This window comes from Panthera onca, chromosome A2, assembly GCF_046562875.1.
Source record: "Panthera onca isolate mPanOnc1 chromosome A2, mPanOnc1 haplotype 2, whole genome shotgun sequence".
Lineage (NCBI taxonomy): Eukaryota > Metazoa > Chordata > Mammalia > Carnivora > Felidae > Panthera > Panthera onca.
In genome coordinates this window covers 134087122-134109346 of record NC_138340.1, presented here as the reverse complement: position 1 = coordinate 134109346, position 22225 = coordinate 134087122, and the positions used below count along the sequence as shown (strand labels likewise).

The 22225-nt window shown below is 32.9% G+C and overlaps 1 protein-coding gene across 4 annotated transcripts in view; it reads left to right on the top strand.

Moving 5' to 3' along the window:
* TFEC (transcription factor EC) overlaps window positions 1-21289 on the top strand; it is a 135506-nt gene extending 114217 nt beyond the window's left edge. For 3 of the 4 annotated variants that reach the window (XM_060632948.3, XM_060632945.3, XM_078440266.2), the window contains 5 exons: window positions 4693-4807; window positions 6969-7025; window positions 10618-10693; window positions 17295-17442; window positions 18326-21289. In XM_060632948.3, coding sequence (XP_060488931.1) covers window positions 4693-4807; window positions 6969-7025; window positions 10618-10693; window positions 17295-17442; window positions 18326-18706 — 777 coding nt within the window. In that variant the 3' untranslated portion in view covers window positions 18707-21289. The remainder of the gene's footprint in view (window positions 1-4692; window positions 4808-6968; window positions 7026-10617; window positions 10694-17294; window positions 17443-18325) is intronic. The other variant, XM_078440264.2, reaches the window with a different exon arrangement.
* The last annotated feature ends 936 nt before the right edge of the window (window positions 21290-22225 follow it).

Below are 22225 nucleotides of genomic sequence, written 5' to 3'. Positions count from 1 at the left end.
GATGTTATTTAATTTATCAAATTTCAAAATTGTATCTTTTTTTCTCATATTACTTTTTAAAGGCATAACTTTCCTTGAAAGCATTGTTTTGTTATATCCCAGAAGTTTCTTTATGTGTATTTATATTATCTTTTATTTATTTCTAAATTCCAGCATGATTTTGTCTTTACCCTTGAGTTATTTCAAAATTTCCAAGCATTTTAGAAATCCAGGTCTCCATGAAATACATTGAAAGTTTTTTCTTAACTGAGTTCATAATCTATATTTTTGTATGTTCCATATGTACTCGAGAAAATTGTGTATTCTCTACTTTTTGGATATAGAAGTGTACATATGTCTATTAGGCCAAGATTTTAGTTTTATCATTCAATAATTCTGTAACATGACTGATTATCATTATCTGTTTGACTTTTCAAAAAAGGAGAAATGTCAAAACTTCCGAATGCATTAGTGGATTCATTAATTTTGCCTTGTAGTTCAAAACATTCTGTTTCACATATTTTGAGGTTATTTTACTACATGCATGAATACTTATAATTACAATGCCTTTTTGGGGAATTGAAATCACTATTATATATAGAATCTCTCAATCCCTCATAATTTTTCTAATTTTAAAGCCTATTTTCTCTAATATTAATATAACTACATAAGCTTTCTATGGTTATCATTTGCTGGCTGTATCGCCTTCCATCCTTTAATTTTCAATCCTTTGTGTGTCCTTTTACTATGTAGGTGTGTCTCTTGTACTGTATTACCCAAACTGTCAGCCTTTTTGCTTTGACCTATTTATGTTGATATATTTCCACCTATTTCTCTCAAATTATTATTTAAGTGTGCCCATATTTCTCCTCAGTACTTTTTAATTACATTTACACCCTTTGGTTTCTTTTACTCCACCTCAATCATACAGATATTATTTAAATTTTAATACTGAGTTACATGGTTATATATTTCACTTTTTTTTTGACCTGGTTCTCTTTATCATTTTTGGCCTACAACCACTTACTAAAGTATTTGATAATTTTTATTTCATATTCTTAAAGCATATATTTTAAATTTATTTTATTTAGGTACTTCATCCAAAATTGTTTTCAATGTTAGTCTTTCTGGGAAAACATTCTTAAGTATTTTATGCCTCTAGGAATATTTTTATCATGGCCTCATTTGTGAATGACACTTGGGCTGGATATAAAAACTCGTGTTTTAAGTTCTTTTCTTTCAACATTTAGAAAATACTGATTCACTTTCCTCTTTCATTCAATTTTGCTATTGAAAAGTCTTATGTTAATCAGATTCTTATTCCTTTGGACATACTCTTCTTTTTTCTTCTTAGGCTTTTAGATTTTCCTTTTTATCATTGTATATTCTAAAATTTGACTATAATATGTCCGGGTGTAGGTTTTTTCTATCTGTCTTTGGCATTCTATGGGCCCTTTGAATTTTAAATCAAAATAAAATAATAATAAAATAAGATACAATAAAATAATAGGTTTTTTCTATTAGAAATGTATCAGAAATGTTTCTCCATTATTTCTTAACATATTTTCTTTCTTCCAGTTTTATTTCTCTTTCTCTCTGAAACTTCTAATATCTGTATTATATTTCTAATAAATCTATCCTCCAAACTGATTAGGTTTTTTTCTCATATGTTCTATTTCTGGATCCCCTTCTTCATCCTCCTGAAAGATTACTTCAATTTGATTTTGTAGTTTACAAATTCCATTATTCCTTTCTCAGTGTGTTCATTATGCTACTTTTCCATTCCATAATTTTTATAACACTTTTTTCAAATACTATATTTTCAAACCTCCTGTTATTCACTTTGGCCATTTGTACATTTGTTTGTTCTCATATTATAAATTATTATGAACATCTTTTTTTTAGAATGTACATTAGACTAATTTAAGAAACTTGGTTTTATGTGATCTTTTTATTTTTTAATATTTTCTTCTGATATTATTTCTCACACTGCATGTTGTTTTACTTTTGAAATAGTCATTTTTCTCAAATGTTTTGATATTTTGACTGGTTTGCTTATTTTCTTCAGGGAATATTGGCTACTGTGAAGGGCAGTAGATATGAGGGAAGGTCAGAGCACAGTCCACTTCAGTCTCTATGATCTCAGTAGTGGAGAAGTGAGTAAAATCTAGAATGGAGAACCTTAGACAACAGGAACCACTGGCAATTGCTCCTCACCTCAAAGAAACTTCTGAGATCAGGAGTTCATGTTTCTTAATCAGAAATTAAGTATTGTCTGGAGGAATATGTTCTGCCTCATTGAAAAGATTTTATGATAAATTCTTTATTATATGTCTTTCAAATTTGTGATGTTGTTAATATAATATGTTTCCCTATTGCCATGTCAAAGGTTTTGCTTTACTGAAAAAGTAATTTTTTTAAAACCAGAATGATAAATATTTCTTCATAAAATATCTATCCAATTTCCTACTAATCTACAAAATAGCACATTAGTTAAGTATTGTATACCTTTGAGAAAAGTACATATAATTTTGCTTTGTAAGCCTTTTCAAATGTGTATGTAATTTTTAAATATTCACTAACATTGTATTCTTATATATTTTAATGGAGAAAAGGCACTATAGTAACATGAAGTATAGTACATACTTTGAAATTGAACCCAATTGTCTAATGATATTCACAAAGTGATCAGCCATTTGCATGAAATAGAGTAGTACCTATAGCATAAAATTAAATAGGATATTAATCATTATGCTTTAGGGTATAAATTAGACTATAATCAAGGTCAGGAGTTGATGTAATATACCTATACTTAAGCAGGGTTATATTCATTATCAGATTTGCAGCCCCATTTCTATTTTAGGTATAGTCTGACCAGGTAATATGGACCCAGAGTAATGCTATAGTTAGGAACCTATCACTTTATTGTTGCAGTTTATATGTAATATGGCTCCTTTTCTTCTTAAACATTTTTGCAATTTGCCACTGCTGCATTGAAATCCATCTGAATTCAAACTCTTCAGAGAAAAGTGCCCTTTCCCTAGTTCCTTCCCTCTTCCTTCCCCCTTACTCCCTATCTTTTTTGTTCAGCACATCCATTATGCTTCTCAAAGGCACAGTGGAAATGTACAATTCAGGTTGGTGATGCCTCAGCTTATAACCAAAAGATTTTCAAAATGGTCTTGGAAACTTAACTTTTACACTATGACTAAGTGACTCACATGTTAGGGAAATATCTGCTTTTAGGATTTCTTCCTAATTGTATTGTTATGATATAAGCACTCATCATCTATCCAATTTGATGAACTTCACTCCTATTTTTCAGATGAGGAAATGAGAAGGAATAAATACCCAACTTAAGTATTCCCTTCCAATATTTATGAATTAAAATATATTTTAAAACAATGAGTTTATATAAAATAAAGATGAGGAGTCTTAATTGAGAAAATAATGAAAAGAATCAGTATATAAAAATATATATCAGAATACCACATGCCGTCTATGATGTCCTTATTGAAACACACATTCACATATATTAGCCTGATTTCCACTGTATTTTCCAACTTCTTTTCCCTCAGAAATACACAACATTTATTACATATAGTTTAACAGGTTGTTATGTCAGAATTAATTTTGGTGTTAAAATGTTCTTTCTTCACATTTATTTTCAGTCTCATTTTATAAGTATCAAAAAATTTCCCTCCGTTTGAATTGGAGTTTTACAGAAAATAGGAATAAGGAGTTACAGTCTCTGTAATAATCTGGTTATAGCTTTATTTGATTACTTGTATTGCTTCTAGTCCTTAAGGAAAGAAAAAAGTGACTACTTATTCAGTTCTTAGTTTACTGCCCCGAAATGAAATACTTAGAATGGAAATATTTTAAATATTCAAATCCTACATTTTAAATGTGGCTTGCCCTGGAATAATGAGCATTAACTTGAATTATGAATATTATTTAAATTAAATTTTCTTGGGAAGTCAAATCAATAAGCACATTTTAAATAATAAATTGGTACAATTTTCAATTGTGTTATAAAGCATCTTAGTTTTCTGAAAAATTGTTCTCAAGAAGCACATTAAGAATTGCAGTGTTTCTATAATTAGATGTACCCTATATCCACTAGAGGCAAAAGTAGTTTTAGACTACTTTGGGTTACCAGCTGGGATATTTATAATAATCTAGAACATTAAGTGTGCAATGAGAAAAAGTATGTCTTCCAGGAAGGAAAGAAAGTTTCTCACTTAATTACCAGTGTAAAACACCTCTTGACTGTGAGTTGCTGGTAGCACTGACGGTATTAAGAAGGCTTCCAAAATGTTCAACCATTATACCTAATTTATGGTATGCAACGAACTTTCCAGTTTTGCTAATATGTATATTGATTTTGTTAAAATGATTTTTAAAATCTTATTCACTTATAACAAGGTAATGTGCAGGTCAAACTTCTATAACTTTGTAAATATTAATCAGAATTTCCTTTTGTGAATGAACTAATTTCTCTTTTTGCTTAAATACAGATAGCTTTTTTCAACATATCCATAAGCATCCCATAATGATTTTAAAAAGTCAACGTATACTCACTCTTGTTTAAAATTAAAATGCTATTTATAACAAATTATTATTAATTAAGTGGAAATTTTTAAATATGCATCTAAATATATCAATATCCACATATGGTTTGATTCATCTTTTCTTTCCTTTCCTCCAAAGTTATCTGGAAGTATTTTGGATGTGTATAGTGGTGATCAGGGAATTTCTCCAGTTAATATGGGCCTTACAAGTGCTTCCTGTCCAAGTAGTCTGCCAATGAAAAGAGAAATTACAGGTAATGTTGCTTTTATAGTTTTATCCCTTTTTAAGTCAACTACTTAAGTTATAAGTGACACATATTACCAAGCTGAATATGATTTTTCAAATATTATCAAAATAGTTAAAATGGGAGAAATGTAGATAGTAAATTCACTTTTTTTTTCCAATGACAACCAAACAGCACGTTAATATAACTTATAATCCAATTGAATTGACTATTTTAGGAATTGGGGAAATATACACATATGCTCTGTGTATATATGTGTATATACCAACTTGACTAAGTTGTTCACTTAAAGTTGCTTCATTTTGATATTGAATACATGCAATTTATTAACATGGTTGCAAAATAATTGATTAGGGGAAAAAGTTTTTTCTGTATGTAGATTTGATATAAAACAATTAGATTGCCCCCTTTTTACCCTGTTTTATGAATTTCATGATAGACTCACATTTAATTTTCTCAAGTAGGTAAAAAAAAAACTCTCAGTTTTCAATAGTACATTTCAAAATTGCTACAACTCAAAAGAATTGTAGGGGAACTGTCAAGTTCCTCCAATATATGGATGAAGAAATCAAGGGTCAGAAGAGTTATTTTCACAGTCATACAGCTGATTTGAAGCAGATGTGCATCAAAATAAGAATTTCCTGACTTAACAATGTCCAGTGTTAGTTCCTCCATAAAAATAAAATAAAAAATAAGTTGAAATTTCTGTAATAAGTTTTTAGTTTGGAGCCCAAACATTGATCTTTAATAAGTTTTTCAGAGTTAATATTAACAAATTTAGTAAGTGTATTATGTCTATTCTTGGGGTCTAGCCAATATCTCAAAAATTTCTATGCATACAAATTATTTAGATTAAAATGAATTAATATAGTTTTAAATAAATTAATTTAAATAATCATAGTCTTATGTTACCTGTTTTAAAAACGAGAGTAATGCAAGAAACACTGCATTATTTATGCTATATAACAAATTATCCCAAAATTTAACAGATTGAACTAATAAACATTTATTATTTCATATAATCTCTATGGGTCAGAAATCCAGAGGTGACTTAGAAGATTGGTTTTCGGAGCACCTTGGTGGCTCAGTCGATTAAGCATCTGACTTCAGCTCAAGTCATGATCTTGTGGTTTGGGAGTTCCAGCCCTGCATCGGGCTCTGTGCTGACAGCTCAGAGCCTGGAGCCTGCTTCAGATTCTGTGTCTCTGTCTCTCTTTCTGCCCCTTCTCCTGCTTGCACTCTCTCAAAAATAAGCATTAAAAACATTAAAAAAGAAAAAAAGAAAATTTGTTCTCCTTCAGTCTTTCATAAGGTTGCAGTTAAGATGTCATCCAGAGGTACAGACATGTAACACTAGGTGGACCAGAGGATGTGCTCCTAAGACAGTTCACTCATGTGTCTTGCAAGTTAGTCCAACTAGTGATCCAAGACACATGAAAGCAGAAGCTGTACATACCTTTTATGACCTAGTCTTGGTCCACACTGGTCTTTTCCACAATATTCTGCTGGTGTCACAGGTCATCCCTGTTCAATGTGCAAAGGAACTACTAAAGGTGTGAATGTCATGAGAATCATTGTAGGCCATGTTGGAGACTATCACAAATGCTTAAAACCGTGTAGCGCATAAAGTATCATTTCTTGGAAGTGTGGAGTTATTTGATAGGAATATCTGAGAAGTATGGCTAGTTCTAGCTCCAGGGATATAGAAATCATAATTATTTGTGAAAAATGTAGCTTGTAAAAATTTAGGTTGGAATAATTTTGAATAATCTTAAAATTCTTAAAATAATAATAATGATTGAGCAGTTTAACATTTGCTATGCACTGTACCTCTTTTCATCATGACAATGATAATCAAATAGGTATTAAATTATACCAATTTTGCAGATGAGGAGTTGAGACACAGAGAATTTAGGTAATAGATTTCATATCTATGAAATGGAAGGCCGGAATATAGATCTAGGTTTTACTACTCAAAGTTTAAAACGCTCACCATTACCTCTTACTTCCAGAGTACTTGCTCCAAATTTCTAAATATTTGCATAAAAATATTATTATGGCACTTGGAGTAGGTAATATAGTATTTTCACCTACTATTTCTGAATTATGTTGACTAGAGAGGTTGTAAAGTATAACTAAGTACTCTCTGAATTATCTTCTTTTTGATCAGAAACAGATACACGAGCTTTGGCAAAAGAGAGACAAAAAAAGGACAACCACAATCTCAGTGAGTATATTTTCCTTTTTTCTAAAATTAATAATAATAATAATAATAATAAAGGAGGAAATGCATAGAGATTAAAATATGTGGTCTTTTATTGTCACTCCATAAGTATTTTGAGATCACATAACCAAAATTAATAGTATATTCTCACTGGTTGAGATATTTTAGGAAATTTAAATGATGTGAACTCTCAGAAAAGCTACATATTTTAGGAAGTGAAACATCTCAAATGTCTCCTTGATCACTCTGTCTGTCGAGCAGGCTGGGTGTGACAGAGACTAGTGCATTTAGTTACATTTGAACTCTAGTGTGACTCATTGACTGAAGGAGATAAAAGTGGCTTTAACAAAATGTACATCACTTAAAAATCAAGAAACAACTCCATGTTCTCATCTTTCTGTGTCAATCTGCTCCTCCCTTCCTAATGATAAGTTATCTGAAAGGTATTGCTTATGTTGTACTGCTGAATTCTACCTCTGCAAAAAATGTCTCTGATGCCTTCCTGGGGGTCAGTTTGACTCTGATAAGGGGTCACATGAGATGGAGAAATATAAGCAAGGGAAGTAGTTTAGCAGCAATGTTGAGCTTGATAGTGTTTGGTCATGTCTTAAGTACTTAACTGTGTCAAGTGAGCTTGACTAATTGAGTGTGAAGCCTTTCTGTTTTGGAAGCCAAATAAAAAAATGACAAGAGAATAAGAATAAAAATAAATAAAAACATTAAAGCTCTAAAACAAACCACGAATGTTCTTACATGTGGTTAGCTGAAATTGATTCTACATGTACCTGTGAACCCTGCATCATATTGCACTGCCTGCATTACAGAGCGATCAGAGTCTTCTGACTGTGAGATTGTGAGGGAAGAGCTGACAAGTGGTTCCTACTGTCCTCAGGGTCGTTGTGGAATGACCTGATTCTGATAGCCCTTAGTGGTAGAGCAGATAAGCTTTGGTCCAGATTATGAGACAAGTAGAACACGAGTAGGGGTGGCTAGTTGTTGATAGAAGGGATTCATGCAGCAAGGAACTATGGGCTTCTCTCTCAGTTTTAAACCTGTTAACTCATTATTGCTCTCCTGTTCTTTGTTTCTCTTCTCTACATCTGCAGTTTAAATAACATAAAGTATGATAGGCATGTGGTATGTCCATTGTCAAGTGTTTTCTAATCTGGATTCCCTTACCAGGATATGTTGCTTTTTGGAGATATCAATGTTAAAAAATTTTAATATCATATTTTGAATATGATGAATCTAGAACAATCCCTAAATTTGTGAGGATCATGTCAAGAGGACAAATGAAAATGCACTTAGCAGAAATCTAAATTTTAAAAGTTGTAGGTCAAGCTCAATTAAAATATGCTCTGTTCTTTCTAAAGACTGGAAGTCCAGGTGTGAATTCAGAATTCTCAGATCATCAGAGCTCTGAGGGAAGATGTCAGGGTGAGGCAAAGCCAGCCTTCAGCCATCAGCCCATCTCGCTTCTCTCCCCACTCCTTGTTCCATTCTGTGCCGCCAGTGGCCTCAGACATGAACGTGAACACTCATTTTCTACATTTTAGCTCCACACCCACCTGTTGAAATAACTTCCCCTTGTCCACATCTTGAGCCTAGAGGTGAGCACACTGGTGTCATGGTCCTCACTCAGAAGGGTGGACTAGGAAGTGGCCTGCACAGGCTCTGGAAATGGGCTCAGGGCATTGGGAGGATATTCCTGGAGCAAGTTACCCAATGTAGTTTGACTCTGTGGCTGACTTGCTCACTGGGGAAGGATGTGGTGAGTATGGGTCCAGGATAGGGGCCTCTCTCACCCTGACCTAAGGACAGGAATGAATGAATATATCAAAACTGTGAAGAGTGAAACCACACATGGCATAGAGTAACTTGGTAATTTCTTAAAACTTGACTGCTTTACAAATAACTACTACTGGGTATGAAAACATTGAGGAACCAAAGTTCTCATTATAATTAGCCATTAAAAATTTATCAAGCACAATCTAAGAAGAGTAGAGGAGGAACTTCTGATATTTTACATAAGGTGCATTTAAATAATAGATTTGGGAGAAATATTCTAAAACTAAACCAGTTCCCTATTTTGAGGTAAAACTGTGAACATCCTTCATAGCTATTCTTCATCTTATATTTAACAGTCTGTTTTATAATATAGAAGTGAGTATGTGTGAACATAGAATTATTAATAATTCTTACTGTGAAATATGTATGTATTTCTATCAGCTGTACCTTTGTTTATTTTCTTTTCTTGTTTTTTAATGTGGTATCATTGTTTTTTGAATCACATGCATAGGGAAAACAGGATCAGCAAAGAGGGAAAACAAACTCTCTCAAGAATCAATTATATCCTAATTTTAGAGTAATCCCAATATATTATTACTGAAGGTCAAATCCATTCATGGTGAATTGCTTTGTACAGACAATTGTTATTCTTTCATGACTTTCCTTGTTTCTGGTAGCAGATCTTAATTTTTAGCATGTATAAAGTATTTTCAAATATTTTTGATATATAATTTTCTTCTTCTTCATGACCTTCTTCTTCCTTCATTTCCTGGAAAACTTTTAAAATGTTACTTTTAGAAGAAAATATTATATAGAAGTATATGTTGTAGTTCTTGATTCTAGGAATATAGAGTAGACTATAAGACTACACTATACTCTGTGAAACTGCTTTTGATAGGGGTCAATATAGGAAACGCTCTACTTATTTGTATATCTGACATTTATTGAACATTTATTAGATGCATACAATTTCCAAAAGTAATGAATTCATGGAAATTCAAACAGAGAAAACAGTCTCTGAATAAGAATTTATACCAGTAGTTCTCAAAATGTAGGCCCTAAACAAATAGCATCAACATCACCTGGGAGTTTGTTAGAAATGGAAATCCTTGGGCCCCAACCCAGACCTACTGATAGGTTTGGGATATAAATCCATTTTAACAATCCTTTCACATATGTCTCATGCCTGCCAAAGTCTGAAAACCACTATTCTATATATTATTGAAAAATTTTAGATTAGAAAAATATATTCACAGTCTTATCAACATTTGTTTAGCACCTCCTATATGCCAAGCCCTCTGAAGAAAGAAAAATGAGGAGTAAATTGCCCCTGCCTTCAAGGAAGTTACAGTCTAGTTGGGCACACACGCCTACCATGTGCTAAACTTTGTGTCAGGCCTTCAGGTATTGTATGAGAAGAGTAGGCATGATGTAGACCTCAAAAGATTATGATCCTAATGGGATAATCCATATGTGAAGTTATGATCCAATAGGATAAATATATATAAATGCAAATATATTTTTCAATATGGATAAGTATTATAGCATTTCAAAAAAGTGAAAAAAATTGTTTTTGAGAGAAAATGTTTTGAAAACATTGTCAACAATAGAATCACAATTCTAATATTGTTATCTTTATTTTTAGAATTAAATATATTTGAATTTTTATTTTATTTTTGAATACTCTTTTGACTATATGGAAATTATTTTGCTAAATGTTTTTTCAAGATTATTAAGAAAGTTTACAGCTGACCACAAGTGAATTGTGCTTTAATGAGAATAATCAATGATATTTCTTTTTTAATAGTTGAAAGAAGAAGAAGGTATAACATTAATTACCGAATCAAGGAGCTTGGCACTCTTATTCCAAAGTCTAATGATCCGTGAGTTCGACAGTAATTTCTATAATAATGTTATGGTTTGAATAACCACCCCCCCCCCCAAATGGATCGGAGGGAGCAGGGGTACGGGAGAACCAATTACTAGGAAACTAAGCAGCTTATGGTAAAAGTAAGACTACTGCTGGTTTTCTTGTTAAGTATCTATTCGAGACTGATGGTTATTAGACGTCAAGGTTGTTACTAACATTTGTCCTTTTGAAACATAGGAAATAGTGAAATTATTTCTTCTCAGTTCATAGCAGGTCTTTCTATATGACATCAATATTGTCAAATTTAGTGGCAGTATCAAATGTTGTTTACGACACTGGTATACTCAATTTATGGTTATAGCAATCCTTCCAGCGTAAAATTTATATGCACATGGACATTGAATTGTTGGGTTTTCAGTGGTCTGAACTTTCTGGAGGCAGGCAAGCAAAAAAAAAAAGGAATTGTAAAAACATGCTGATTGATGCCAACCAATAATTGGTTATTGTAATTAAATTTTCAGCCATGTTTTGGTGTCGTCCACACTCAAAGTTAATAAACAAGACATTTGAGGTTGCAGGAACTACCTAATTAATCAAAGCATCAGTTAGAATGTTAAACGTTTCTCTAAAATATAGAAATATGTTGTATTACATTAATAGTGACTTGAAAATGTTTCATTCAAACCGAGAACTGCTCTCTCCTGATACTGGAGATCATCAATTATTCAGAAACAGTGATGTTCGATATGGTGATATTAGTGAAATTTGTAAATACTCTTTCCCTGAATCCAAATGTGCCAATTCATTTAGACAATTCAATAATTTGTAATAGAAAGAAGTGTAATATTTATCCTTACGGGCATATTAGATAGAGAAGGCATCATATGGAATGACAGAAAGGCTCTGGATGGAGAATCTGAAGAGCTTGGTCACAGTGTAGGCCCTACTGGTAACTCTTCAAATCTTTTAAAGTCCCTAAGCATGCAACTCTTTCTATTAGTAGAAGAGAATACCCATTTTTCTGATAGGTCTTATTTTTTTTTAACACGTAACATATAAATGCACATTTATTCATCAAAAATTTAATCCAAGGCCAAGCTTTTTTGTTTGAATATGTGTTGTAGCTTTTCTTTCTTACATAAACTGCACTAAAATGTATAGTCTATTTTAATTTCTTTAAAATAAGACAAACACATACACAACCTAAGTACAGATGGACTTTTAAAAATGCTTATGCTTTTTGTGACAGCATATTTTAAGCAAGCAAAGTTTACTGACATTTTAATTGAGTTTTTCTAAGGCTTTTAATATAATCTTCCTAAAACAATAACTATTTTAAAAAATGTCTTCTTTTATCAGCATTCATATTTCATTAGCTAATGTACCTATAATTTAATTATATTATCATCATAATAAATACAATAGGCATTAATTTAATAACTTATCAGTAAGTACACAGCACCACAATGATAACAGAAATACTTGGACATATCAGAGGGTGGCCTATTGCCCTCTATTACCTACTTTGTCCTAACAACAGTCAGTGAGTGTCACAAAGGAAATGGACAACATTAATTAATCTTGAAAGTGATTGGATAAAAGTCAATTAAGAAAGGTTCTCTTATAACTGGTGGAGCTAACCCACAGTGCCAGGGAATAGTTATATGCAGAAAGCACATGAGACTTTAAGACTGGATTTGGAACCCTAACTGACCATCTTTAGATGTCACCATGCCTGTAAGGCACCAATTATATGATTGAGTTTTTATAAACATAAAACCAAATAATATATATGAGAATATCATACACATTATAAGTCTTGTGTGAGGGATTATTATTCTATATATTTATAGAAACTTTGGTTATAAAAAGGCTTCTTTCTACTTCTAATTCACTGTCTAGAACCGAAAAGGCAAGCTTTTCCTGTAAAGGGCCAGATATTTCTAGCCTAGAAATAAATATTTCTAGCTTTGTGGGCCATATAGTCTGTGGCAACTTTCTAACTCTGTTATTGTAGCATGAAAGCATACATAGACAATATGTATATGAATGAACATGGCTGTTCCCACTGAAACTTTATTGACAAAAATAGACTGTAGGTTGTAGTTTGTCTACTCATGATCTAGAATATAGAAGATCAATTTACCATAGAACCATATCTGAAAGAGATTATCATTGGGAAAAGTTTATTGTAAGCCTTCTTAAGTGTTTTTCTCTTCTTTATGGATCTCAGAAAGAGGTATGATTATTTGTTTTAATTGAATTATGTTCTATGTATGGAAATGATATTTATTTTGGGTCTAATTGAAAACACATTACTTGATCAGATGGTAATGATATCTATATGTGGCTCTGCACACATAGCATAGACAGAAGAGATGCTTAACTGTTAGTTCTCTTATTCCAGACATCCGATACCATTTCTGTTTCAATGCATCTTATCCCTTGGCTTTTGGTGGCCTCGCCTAATACCCTAGTTCTTCTTCTTAGGGTCCACCAACATGAGTCCCATGGTTGAATCCAGAACATAGCCTCTTTAAAACTTGGATCTATGGGCCTAAGGAGTAGTCACTTGTTCTATGAAACTATTTTGGATTCATTTGTTGAATTTTCAGACACTACTATGGATAATCTAACAAGTTATAGAAAATTAATTAGTGGAGATAGAGTGTGGGGATAAAATAGAGGAGGCAAGTTTCATTTTGAAGAAATGTTATTACTATGTTGTGACAATTCCGAAATTAACAAGAAGTGGATCAAAAAAAAATAAAACAAGATTTCAGTTTGAGTTTAATACATTTCATACTAATTTGTTGTACCATTTCAAACCATTTGTTTGTAACCATTACAATTCATAAGAATTTTTAGGGGTGTTTGGGTAGCTCAGTCGGTTGAGCATCTGACTCAATTTCAGTTCAGGTCTCAATCTCACGATTCTTGAACCCAGAGTCAGACTCATGCTGACAGCGTGGAGCCTGCTTGGGATTCTTTCTCTCCCTCTTTGTCTGCCCCTCCCCAGCCCATGCTCTTTCTCTCCCTCAAAAAAAAAATAAACTTAAAAAATGAAATTAATAAGAATTTTTAAAAACAAGAAATATATCAGATTACACAATTATCTAATATGGGATTTTTCAGATGTGTGCTATAACCTATTAATGGATCACAAAATCAATCACATGAGAAAGATTCAGCATTTTTAAGAAAAGAAGGAAGAGTAGTATTGGTAATATTAGAGTATTACATATTACACCTAAAGGGAATAGTAATATGTGGTGAAACATTTTTTTTTGCAGATTTATGCACTGAGAATACACTGGTTCATGGTAGAAAACATAGTTCTTATGGGAGACACATTTGAGAAAGTGTGAAATCCACAGATTTTCAAAAAGAGCATTGAATTAAGTGAGGAAAACTGGGTCTCATCTTCTAAACACCACGTGCTCTTGGGCAAATAGCAGAAACCATGAAGTGGTTGACCTCTGAGGACCTTTCCAGCTCATGATTAGAATAAACTTAGTGGTTGGCTTAGGGAATCGGAGCCAACACCTAGAGACATTTTGAATTCTATGAAGTTGCCATTTTTATGTATAAAAAACATTTGGAAATTTGTATTTCATTGCTAGGTCAGAAGGGTAAGGTCAGAAGGGAAAATAATATAGTGAACAGCTATAGTTGAAAAAAGTTATATGCTGAAAAAAATTAAATGAGAAAACAAACAACCAAGGAACGACAATCTCTTGATCATTGATTGGAAAAGAAACGAAAACCAAATGAAACTAACAAACATGAAAAGTAAGAGCTTCCACAGATGTGTGGTAGTGGTCCACCTCATATATGCCTTATATAATCATATTTATAAAAACTCATATTAGTGGAGATAAAATATACTGTCAGAGCATGAATTATTCTATTGGTGCTAGCAAATTACTCTTGTTTTTCTGCTTTGTTATTTATAAACTGGATGACAGTTTTTTAACTAAATTGATCTGGTTTTTTTCCTCTGTTGTCAGAACTTGCTCCTGCTTTTGTATAAGAATGGTGGTTGAAGCAGTAAATGAGACTTAGGAAGACTTTCTAAATTAGAAGTGTAAAATGTTGATTGAAAGAAAAAAATATCAAACTTGTTATGGTGTCTTCTTTCTTTCTTCTTTATTTTTTAGTGCTTTTAGGTGGATATGCTCTCCTAAGATGACAACAGACTGTATTCTCCATAGTTTACCCTGGCCACATTCCTAATCTAATGTGTGCATTAGAATGCATAGCTTTTAACTCCTAAAAGTTTTAAGTTCTTCAAGGAGAATCATTTTGTAGAAAATGAAAAGCCAGCATCTACATTTATCCCTTAGGCATGCCTTTATGTGTATTAACGTTGCTGTCATAATCAATGTTTTTAATGCCTAGATGCTTGAAATTATCTTGAGAGAAAAACATCTCCTTAATAAATTTGGAAAACAAACATATTTTTTAATGTTTATTTATTTTTGAGAGAGACAGAGAGACAGAGCACCAGTGCGGGAGGGCAGAGAGAGAGGGAGACACAGAATCCTAAGCAGGCTCCAGGCTCCAAGCTGCCAGCACAGAGCCCAATGCAGGGCTTGAACCCACGAACCACGAGATCATGATTTGAGCCAAAGTCAGATGCTCAACCAACTCAGCCACCCAGGCACCCCAAAAACATTTTAAAAAGAAACCTCATACATTAAAATGGTTTTAAAATAGAGTGAACTTTAAAAAAAATAATGCAAATGGTATCAGGTAGAAATTGTTGGAAGACCCATTGTGTGACTTCTACAAGCATTTTGAAGGTTTATTTTAGACCTAAATAAACATCACCTTAAACTTCAAAGTTGACCAGAGTTATCCTTTTCCTGTTATTTCTTCTGTTCTTCAAGTTTTTCCTCCAATGAGAAGAAATGAAACAAAATTAGTACCATAAGCCTTCTGCTGATGCTTAGAGTTTTAATTCAGGAATCCAATACCTTTTTGAGTTACAGGTACTTTTTTAGTTTAATGACAAAAGTAGCCTCTTTCTGCATAACCTTCCCAAAAGTAGCCTCTTTCTGCATAACCTTCCCATCACCTGCTAAGTCACAGTGAGTGGATGAGACCAGCAGCTCTTTGACAACTGGCAAAGCATTTGCACACTTTAAATTTTTTTTTTTAACGTTTATTTATTTTCGAGACAGAGAGAGACAGAGCGTGAACAGGGGAGGGGCAGAGAGAGAGGGAGACACAGAATCTGAAACAGACTCCAGGCTCTGAGCTGTCAGCACAGAGCCCGACGTGGGGCTCGAACTCACAGACCGTGAGATCATGACCTGAGCCGAAGTTGGACGCTTAACCGACTGAGCCACCCAGGCGCCCCACATTTGCACACTTTAGACAGACTCTGGTAATGGGTTGGTGCCTTCTAACAGAAGATAGCTTAACCAGGCCCTAGTAAGCATTTTCACCTGCCGGTAGAAAAATGCATCTTCCTTTAATTTGTTATGGCTAATGGAATTATCATCTAACCTGAACATGCAAGGAGGCATGTACAAGTCAGATTTTTCATAAACTATATCTTCCCACTTCTGATCACTTAATGAATACATATTAATTTCAATATGTCTCATATAGATCATAGAAACCAAAAGTACATGCAGTATAATATCATCTTAAAATTTTCCTACATGCTCACTGTATGTTGTATTAAAAATAATCTCATGACTCTAAACTAAAAATGCATCAAGGTTTACAACAGCTCTAGTGAACTTTTAGCGATTAGCTTGCCCTCATTCTCCACATGTATTCTTAATTCTCATATAGGATCAAATTCTTCGATGTATTTTTTTCAGATGTTAAAATTGGTAGCCTATTTTGTGATTCCAGATTTATCATTTCTCCTGTCTTAAAAATAAGTTTTAATAAAATATTTTTTCTATGCTATAACCTGAAAGGTTATCTGGTTGTATTTAATTATATTTACTTATCTTAAACTTATTTAAAAATAGTCATCCGGTTTTGTAAAAAAAGTATTGATGGCTTTTGTGCAGAAAAATTTGCCCAACGATTCTAGAAAGTTTTGCTCTATTGCTTAAAGTGATGTTGCCAAACTCTGATTTGTTTCACAATCACTCAGGATCACTATTCAGAAGAAACCTTTTTTTTTTTCTTAGAAGCATAAAAGCAACCTTATTAGAAAGTAGGTTAAAAGATTGGTACATTTGAAATGATCTTAAAAAATTTAGGCTTAAGTCCTCAGTAATGTACATTTCCTAGTTCATTAATGCAGAAATACCGCACATAGATTTTAATCTCGGAGTTAATAATAAAAGCAATTTTCACTAAAAATATAAAAACTGTAATGGTAGAATCATGATATTGCATTTAGCTCTCCCACAAAAAGTCACTTTATTACTTTCTTTTGACACTTATTTTCATTCTGGGATTAATTTTACTATATAAGGGCTTCTTAACTATTCTATTAAAATTTCTATTCAGAAGCAATAATATCTAAGAGTGAATAATAGTCATGTAAATCATTATTTCATATTAATGTAAAAGATTTTGTAAGTTCTTATGAATTCTGCTGACATGCACAATTGTGAAAAGGTTATCTCTCCGTTCTGTAGTGATACGCGCTGGAACAAAGGAACCATTCTGAAAGCATCAGTGGAGTACATCAAGTGGCTACAAAAAGAACAACAGAGAGCTCGAGAATTAGAACACAGACAGAAGAAATTAGAGCAGGCTAACAGGCGGCTTCTACTCCGAATTCAGGTTTTTATAAAAATGTTGCCATGAACCACATAGCTTATATATGACTTATCCATCATCGGTTTTATTCATTGCCTCATTTATTTTTTTCTTATTAACAATTATTTTTCCTTCTGAAGGATAATTTTATTGCCTTTTAGAAGCTCATGAATTGGGTTGTTTCAATTAGATTTTGATTAGAAGTCCAGGATCAAGGTGGCTTTGGAAATAAGTGAATGACAACAGCTAATTGCAAAATGCAGAAAATAGAACAAATTTTATAAACACACAGTACTATCCCAGCTGAAAAATAATAAGTAAAACATTTGTATCTCTAGATAAAATTGGACACTAAGGACTAAATTCTTCTCTCTCCCTTTTATTTCTTTAGTAACATTGCTATGGATTTCATTGCCCCAAGGCATATTGTGCCAGTATATATTAAGTCACTCCTCATCTGTTCATGTGACACAAAATATCAAAATATGGGTTTTCATAACTCCCAATATTTTTTATGTGAGCATGCTTATTGCCAGGTAAAGCACTACTCTGTTTCCATGAAATAGTCTTATAGTGAGAAATTAATCAGGAAGAATAAGTGAAATATTTTCCACTATCTCCAAATGGCTGTATTGTAATCTGAGCCACTATGAACCATTATATGTTATGTATTCCTTAGACAGCAATGGGAGGATAATTTTTTTTAATCTGTATAGTTTTCTCAGGGTTATTTTTCAGGTACTAGAAATATACTAGATTCCATTACTTTGCCAAGAATATTATAGTATGTATTACTCTTCATTTTGAATGCTTGTTAGTATTTTGTTCCTATTTCTGCTTTTCTGGTTTTCCAGAGTCAAGTCAACCTTCAAAGTCATTATTTAATTATTCTCATTTGAAATTGCAGGAACTAGAAATACAGGCTCGTGCTCATGGTCTGCCAGCCCTGGCTTCACTTGGCACAGTTGATTTAGGTGCTCATGTCACCAAACAACAGACCCATCTTGAGCAGAATTCAGTAGACTATTGCCAACAACTGACTCTGTCTCAGGGGACCAGCCCTGAGCTCTGTGATCAAGCTATGGCCTTCTCTGATCCTTTGTCACACTTCACAGATTTATCATTTAGTGCCTCTTTGAAAGAGGAACAAAGATTGAATGACATGCTACTGGATGACACAGTATCTCCATTTGGAACAGATCCTCTGCTGTCTGCCACTTCCCCTGCAGTTTCCAAAGAAAGCAGTAGGAGAAGTAGTCTTAGCTCAGATGATGGCGATGAGTTATAAAAAACAGACAGGCTCGATTCATCAACTGGGAAGCAATTCTATGCAGGTGCTATGCAATTACGTTCTGTTTCATATATTGCTTTGGCTTAATTTTTCCAAAAGGAATATACCGTTCAAGAGAAACTGATTATAAACGACAGAAGAATTCACAGGAAGAAGAAACATGGCGTTGAAGATTATTGAGAACAAAAAAGGAATTTTTCCTCTTTGACTAAGATGTCTAAATCTGCTTAAATTTTGTTTTCCTGGAAAGAGGTACAACATAAGAAATAGCTCTCTACTGATGTTTTAAAAGTAGCAATGGAGTGATGTACCATTGAAACTAACACACTGCAGGGAGTAAACCTACTGAAATATACAAACCTTTTCTTATTCACTTCTAACTCCTTCCTAGTCCAGTCTTACCTTAGTTTTCAAGTATCAAGCTCAACAGACTTGGTAGTTCATTGCCTTTCTCCACTATCTAATGGGATGTGTTGGTTAAAGTTCAAATTTGATAGAGGAAATAGTTAAAAGACACTGTTATCTGTCACTTCTAATTGAAAAGTGAATCTATAACGAACATTAAAATTTTCCGCAATAAAATACCAAAAATATATAAAAACTTTGCTTTCTAAAATTAGGCCCTAATTCCTTTAGTCAGTTCAATTATAGTAATTCTAAGAATATCTTTGCATATTTATGGAGACATTCTATGTTCAAAGAAGGAACACACTGAATACTTTCCTTAAGAATCTGCACTGAAAATTTACCACTTCACACAAACATCACTTACACACAGGCACACAATGTAGGTAGTATATTTCCTTTTTGTTTTCCTTCACTTTTGTGATTTTCTAATCAGCATCAGAAACCACAGTCCAAATCCTCTCTTTTTCAACAAAAAGAGATGTTGGATAATCAATTTCAGTAAGTAAAATACACACACACACACACACACACACACACACATACACACCCCTACTAGGAGAATTCCTCAGCTATCTAAAATTTATCGCTGTCTCTAAAAATGCATTTAAATTAATTAAGTGATACCGTTTTGCTCCAAATTGACAACATGGAAAATTAGTTTTCCAACTGACAAAATCATTTGTAAAACAGACTCTTTGTTATTACATTGAGCTCTGACTGGAGGACAAATCTCCATTCCCATGAGTACTTAGAGCACCCTCTGACTTTGCTAGCTACGTTAGTATTTGTTAAAAATTGTGTGACTATAATGCTTTATTCAAAATTTTCTCTTTTGAGCTTGGGATTGGGGTTGACCTACCAAGGCTGTTGCTCAGTGCTGGACTTCTATGATTGCTCATCTGATCAATGAGTATTTTATGGAGAGATACTCAAACTGCAATGCATCCTGTGAAAATGTAGAACACATGAGCAAGATATGGTCTTACTCCTCAGAGAGTAACAAGACTGCATGAGAAACAACAGCAGAAGATAGAAGACACACGAATTAAAGTCTACATGGTACAGTATAAGCTGTAAATATAGAAGGTCAGAGAAAATGAAAACGAATAAAGGTTGGAGAATCACAAACCTCTATGGGAAGGTAGAATGTAACTTATTTTAAAATCATAAATTTGGATAAGGGGAAGGCATATTAGAGAATAATATCAACCAAATGGTAAAGTGAGAATAAGTTGAGGATGTGTCTTCATGGGACATTCGTTAGAAAGTTCCGGCCACCCTAGAAGATGCCAGCTTGAAAGTCCTGGAAAATAATACTGGCAACATGTTGTACAAGACCTTGAATACTAGAATGAAATGATATGGTATAAATTGAATTTTTTTTTTACTGGAAGAGAGAAGCCTAAAAATTAAAATGCTACTGTACATTGCTAAAGTAATTTGGAGATAATCTTTCTTGACTATTAACTTTGATATAATTTTTGAAAGGGTGCTTTAGGTATTACATACAGGGAACTATGTCATCATGAAATTTGAGACATAATGCTAATGAAAGTGGGAACATATTAAATTCTTATGGTCTAATAATTATCTCAGGCTTAGCTTACAACATTAGTCCAGAGTTTGGAGAATTAAAATGATTTTTATTGTTTGACATGGAAAAATAATTCTAAATTTATGGGAATAGTCATTAGAGCCAGATAGATAAATTCATCTGAAATATGCCATGTGAAAAGAGCAATAAGTTACACATCCTCAAGAATTTTCAAAATAACATAATATACTTCTAACTTTATGGTAAAATCCCCCTTTATTATCTGGGTCAATAGTTTACTATTACAATATAAATCATAGAAAAGGGATATGTTTTTGAGTCCATGTAAAACACCTTCCAGATAGAGGCTAATCTCTATTTTCATTTTATCCAGTATTCTCATTTCTTCATATTCTGAGAAGACTTGCATTCATGATGTCATTACTCTGTCATTATTTTCCATTTTGTTAAAATACTACTGCGCAACCCTGAAACACATTCCTCATAATCTTAGCTAATGGAAGAGCTTGCCACAGGTGGTAGAGCCTGGACAAACGAGATCTGGAAAGGGTACGACTAATATTTGCTGCTACTTTCAGATTGTAATAGCTACCAGGGGACTGTAAAATAGGAAATGGGTTTTTAAAAACTGAGTAAAGAGTGGTGCTCTGTCACAGTTAACTGAAATAGATTAAAAAATTAATTTTAGTCAGTAGTTCTTAACTTTTTAATGTGTTGAGAATCTAATGAAAGTTATCGACTCCCCAGAAAAATAGAGTTGTATATACAGCCGAAAATTTGCATGTACCTGAAGGTTTTACGAACCTCCTGAATGTCTCATTGAATGCCAGGTAAAGAATTCCTCTATCAGTTCTGTTACTTTAATGGATAGAATTGTAGCTATGTATCTTTCAAGAGCTAAGTGAGTAGTTAATGTTATATACAGTGATGGAGGAGGGAGCCCTAGTTATCTGTATATCACTCTCTCAACCCCCAAAGTGATGAGGTTGCCTAGGAAAGTGAAAGTGTACCAAACACTAGACTATTCACAAAGGAAGTAGACCCCTTCTTATAAAGACCCCTACTTATAAAGTAAACCCCTTCCCCTGTTGTTTATATACCTCCTGTTATATACTCATGTTATATATTCATAGGCCAGTTTCTCTATGATTATTGGATATTGTTAACATCTGATGTTAACATTTTAAACTGAGCATATAAATATCAAAAATATATAAATCAAAAGCAAATTATTTGAGTACCTAAGAATCAAGAGAGATCCTGGGGAAACTGATGGATGTCTAGAATATTTTTGTAGAAATGAGACTTACTACAGTAAAACAGGTATATTGTTTATCAAACAATTTTGTTACAAAAAGCATCGGCTATCGCTGGACTCTAATACACAATTGACCAAGCTTTGTTCATTCAACGAATCAATGCATAATTGTAATTATAATAAAGTTTGTTTAAAATAAGACAAAAGTTTTATTTTAATTACTTTTTGTTATCTTTTCAAGATAATGTCCCATTCAATCTTTTGTCTCTACTTATTATAAAATATTGGCTATCAT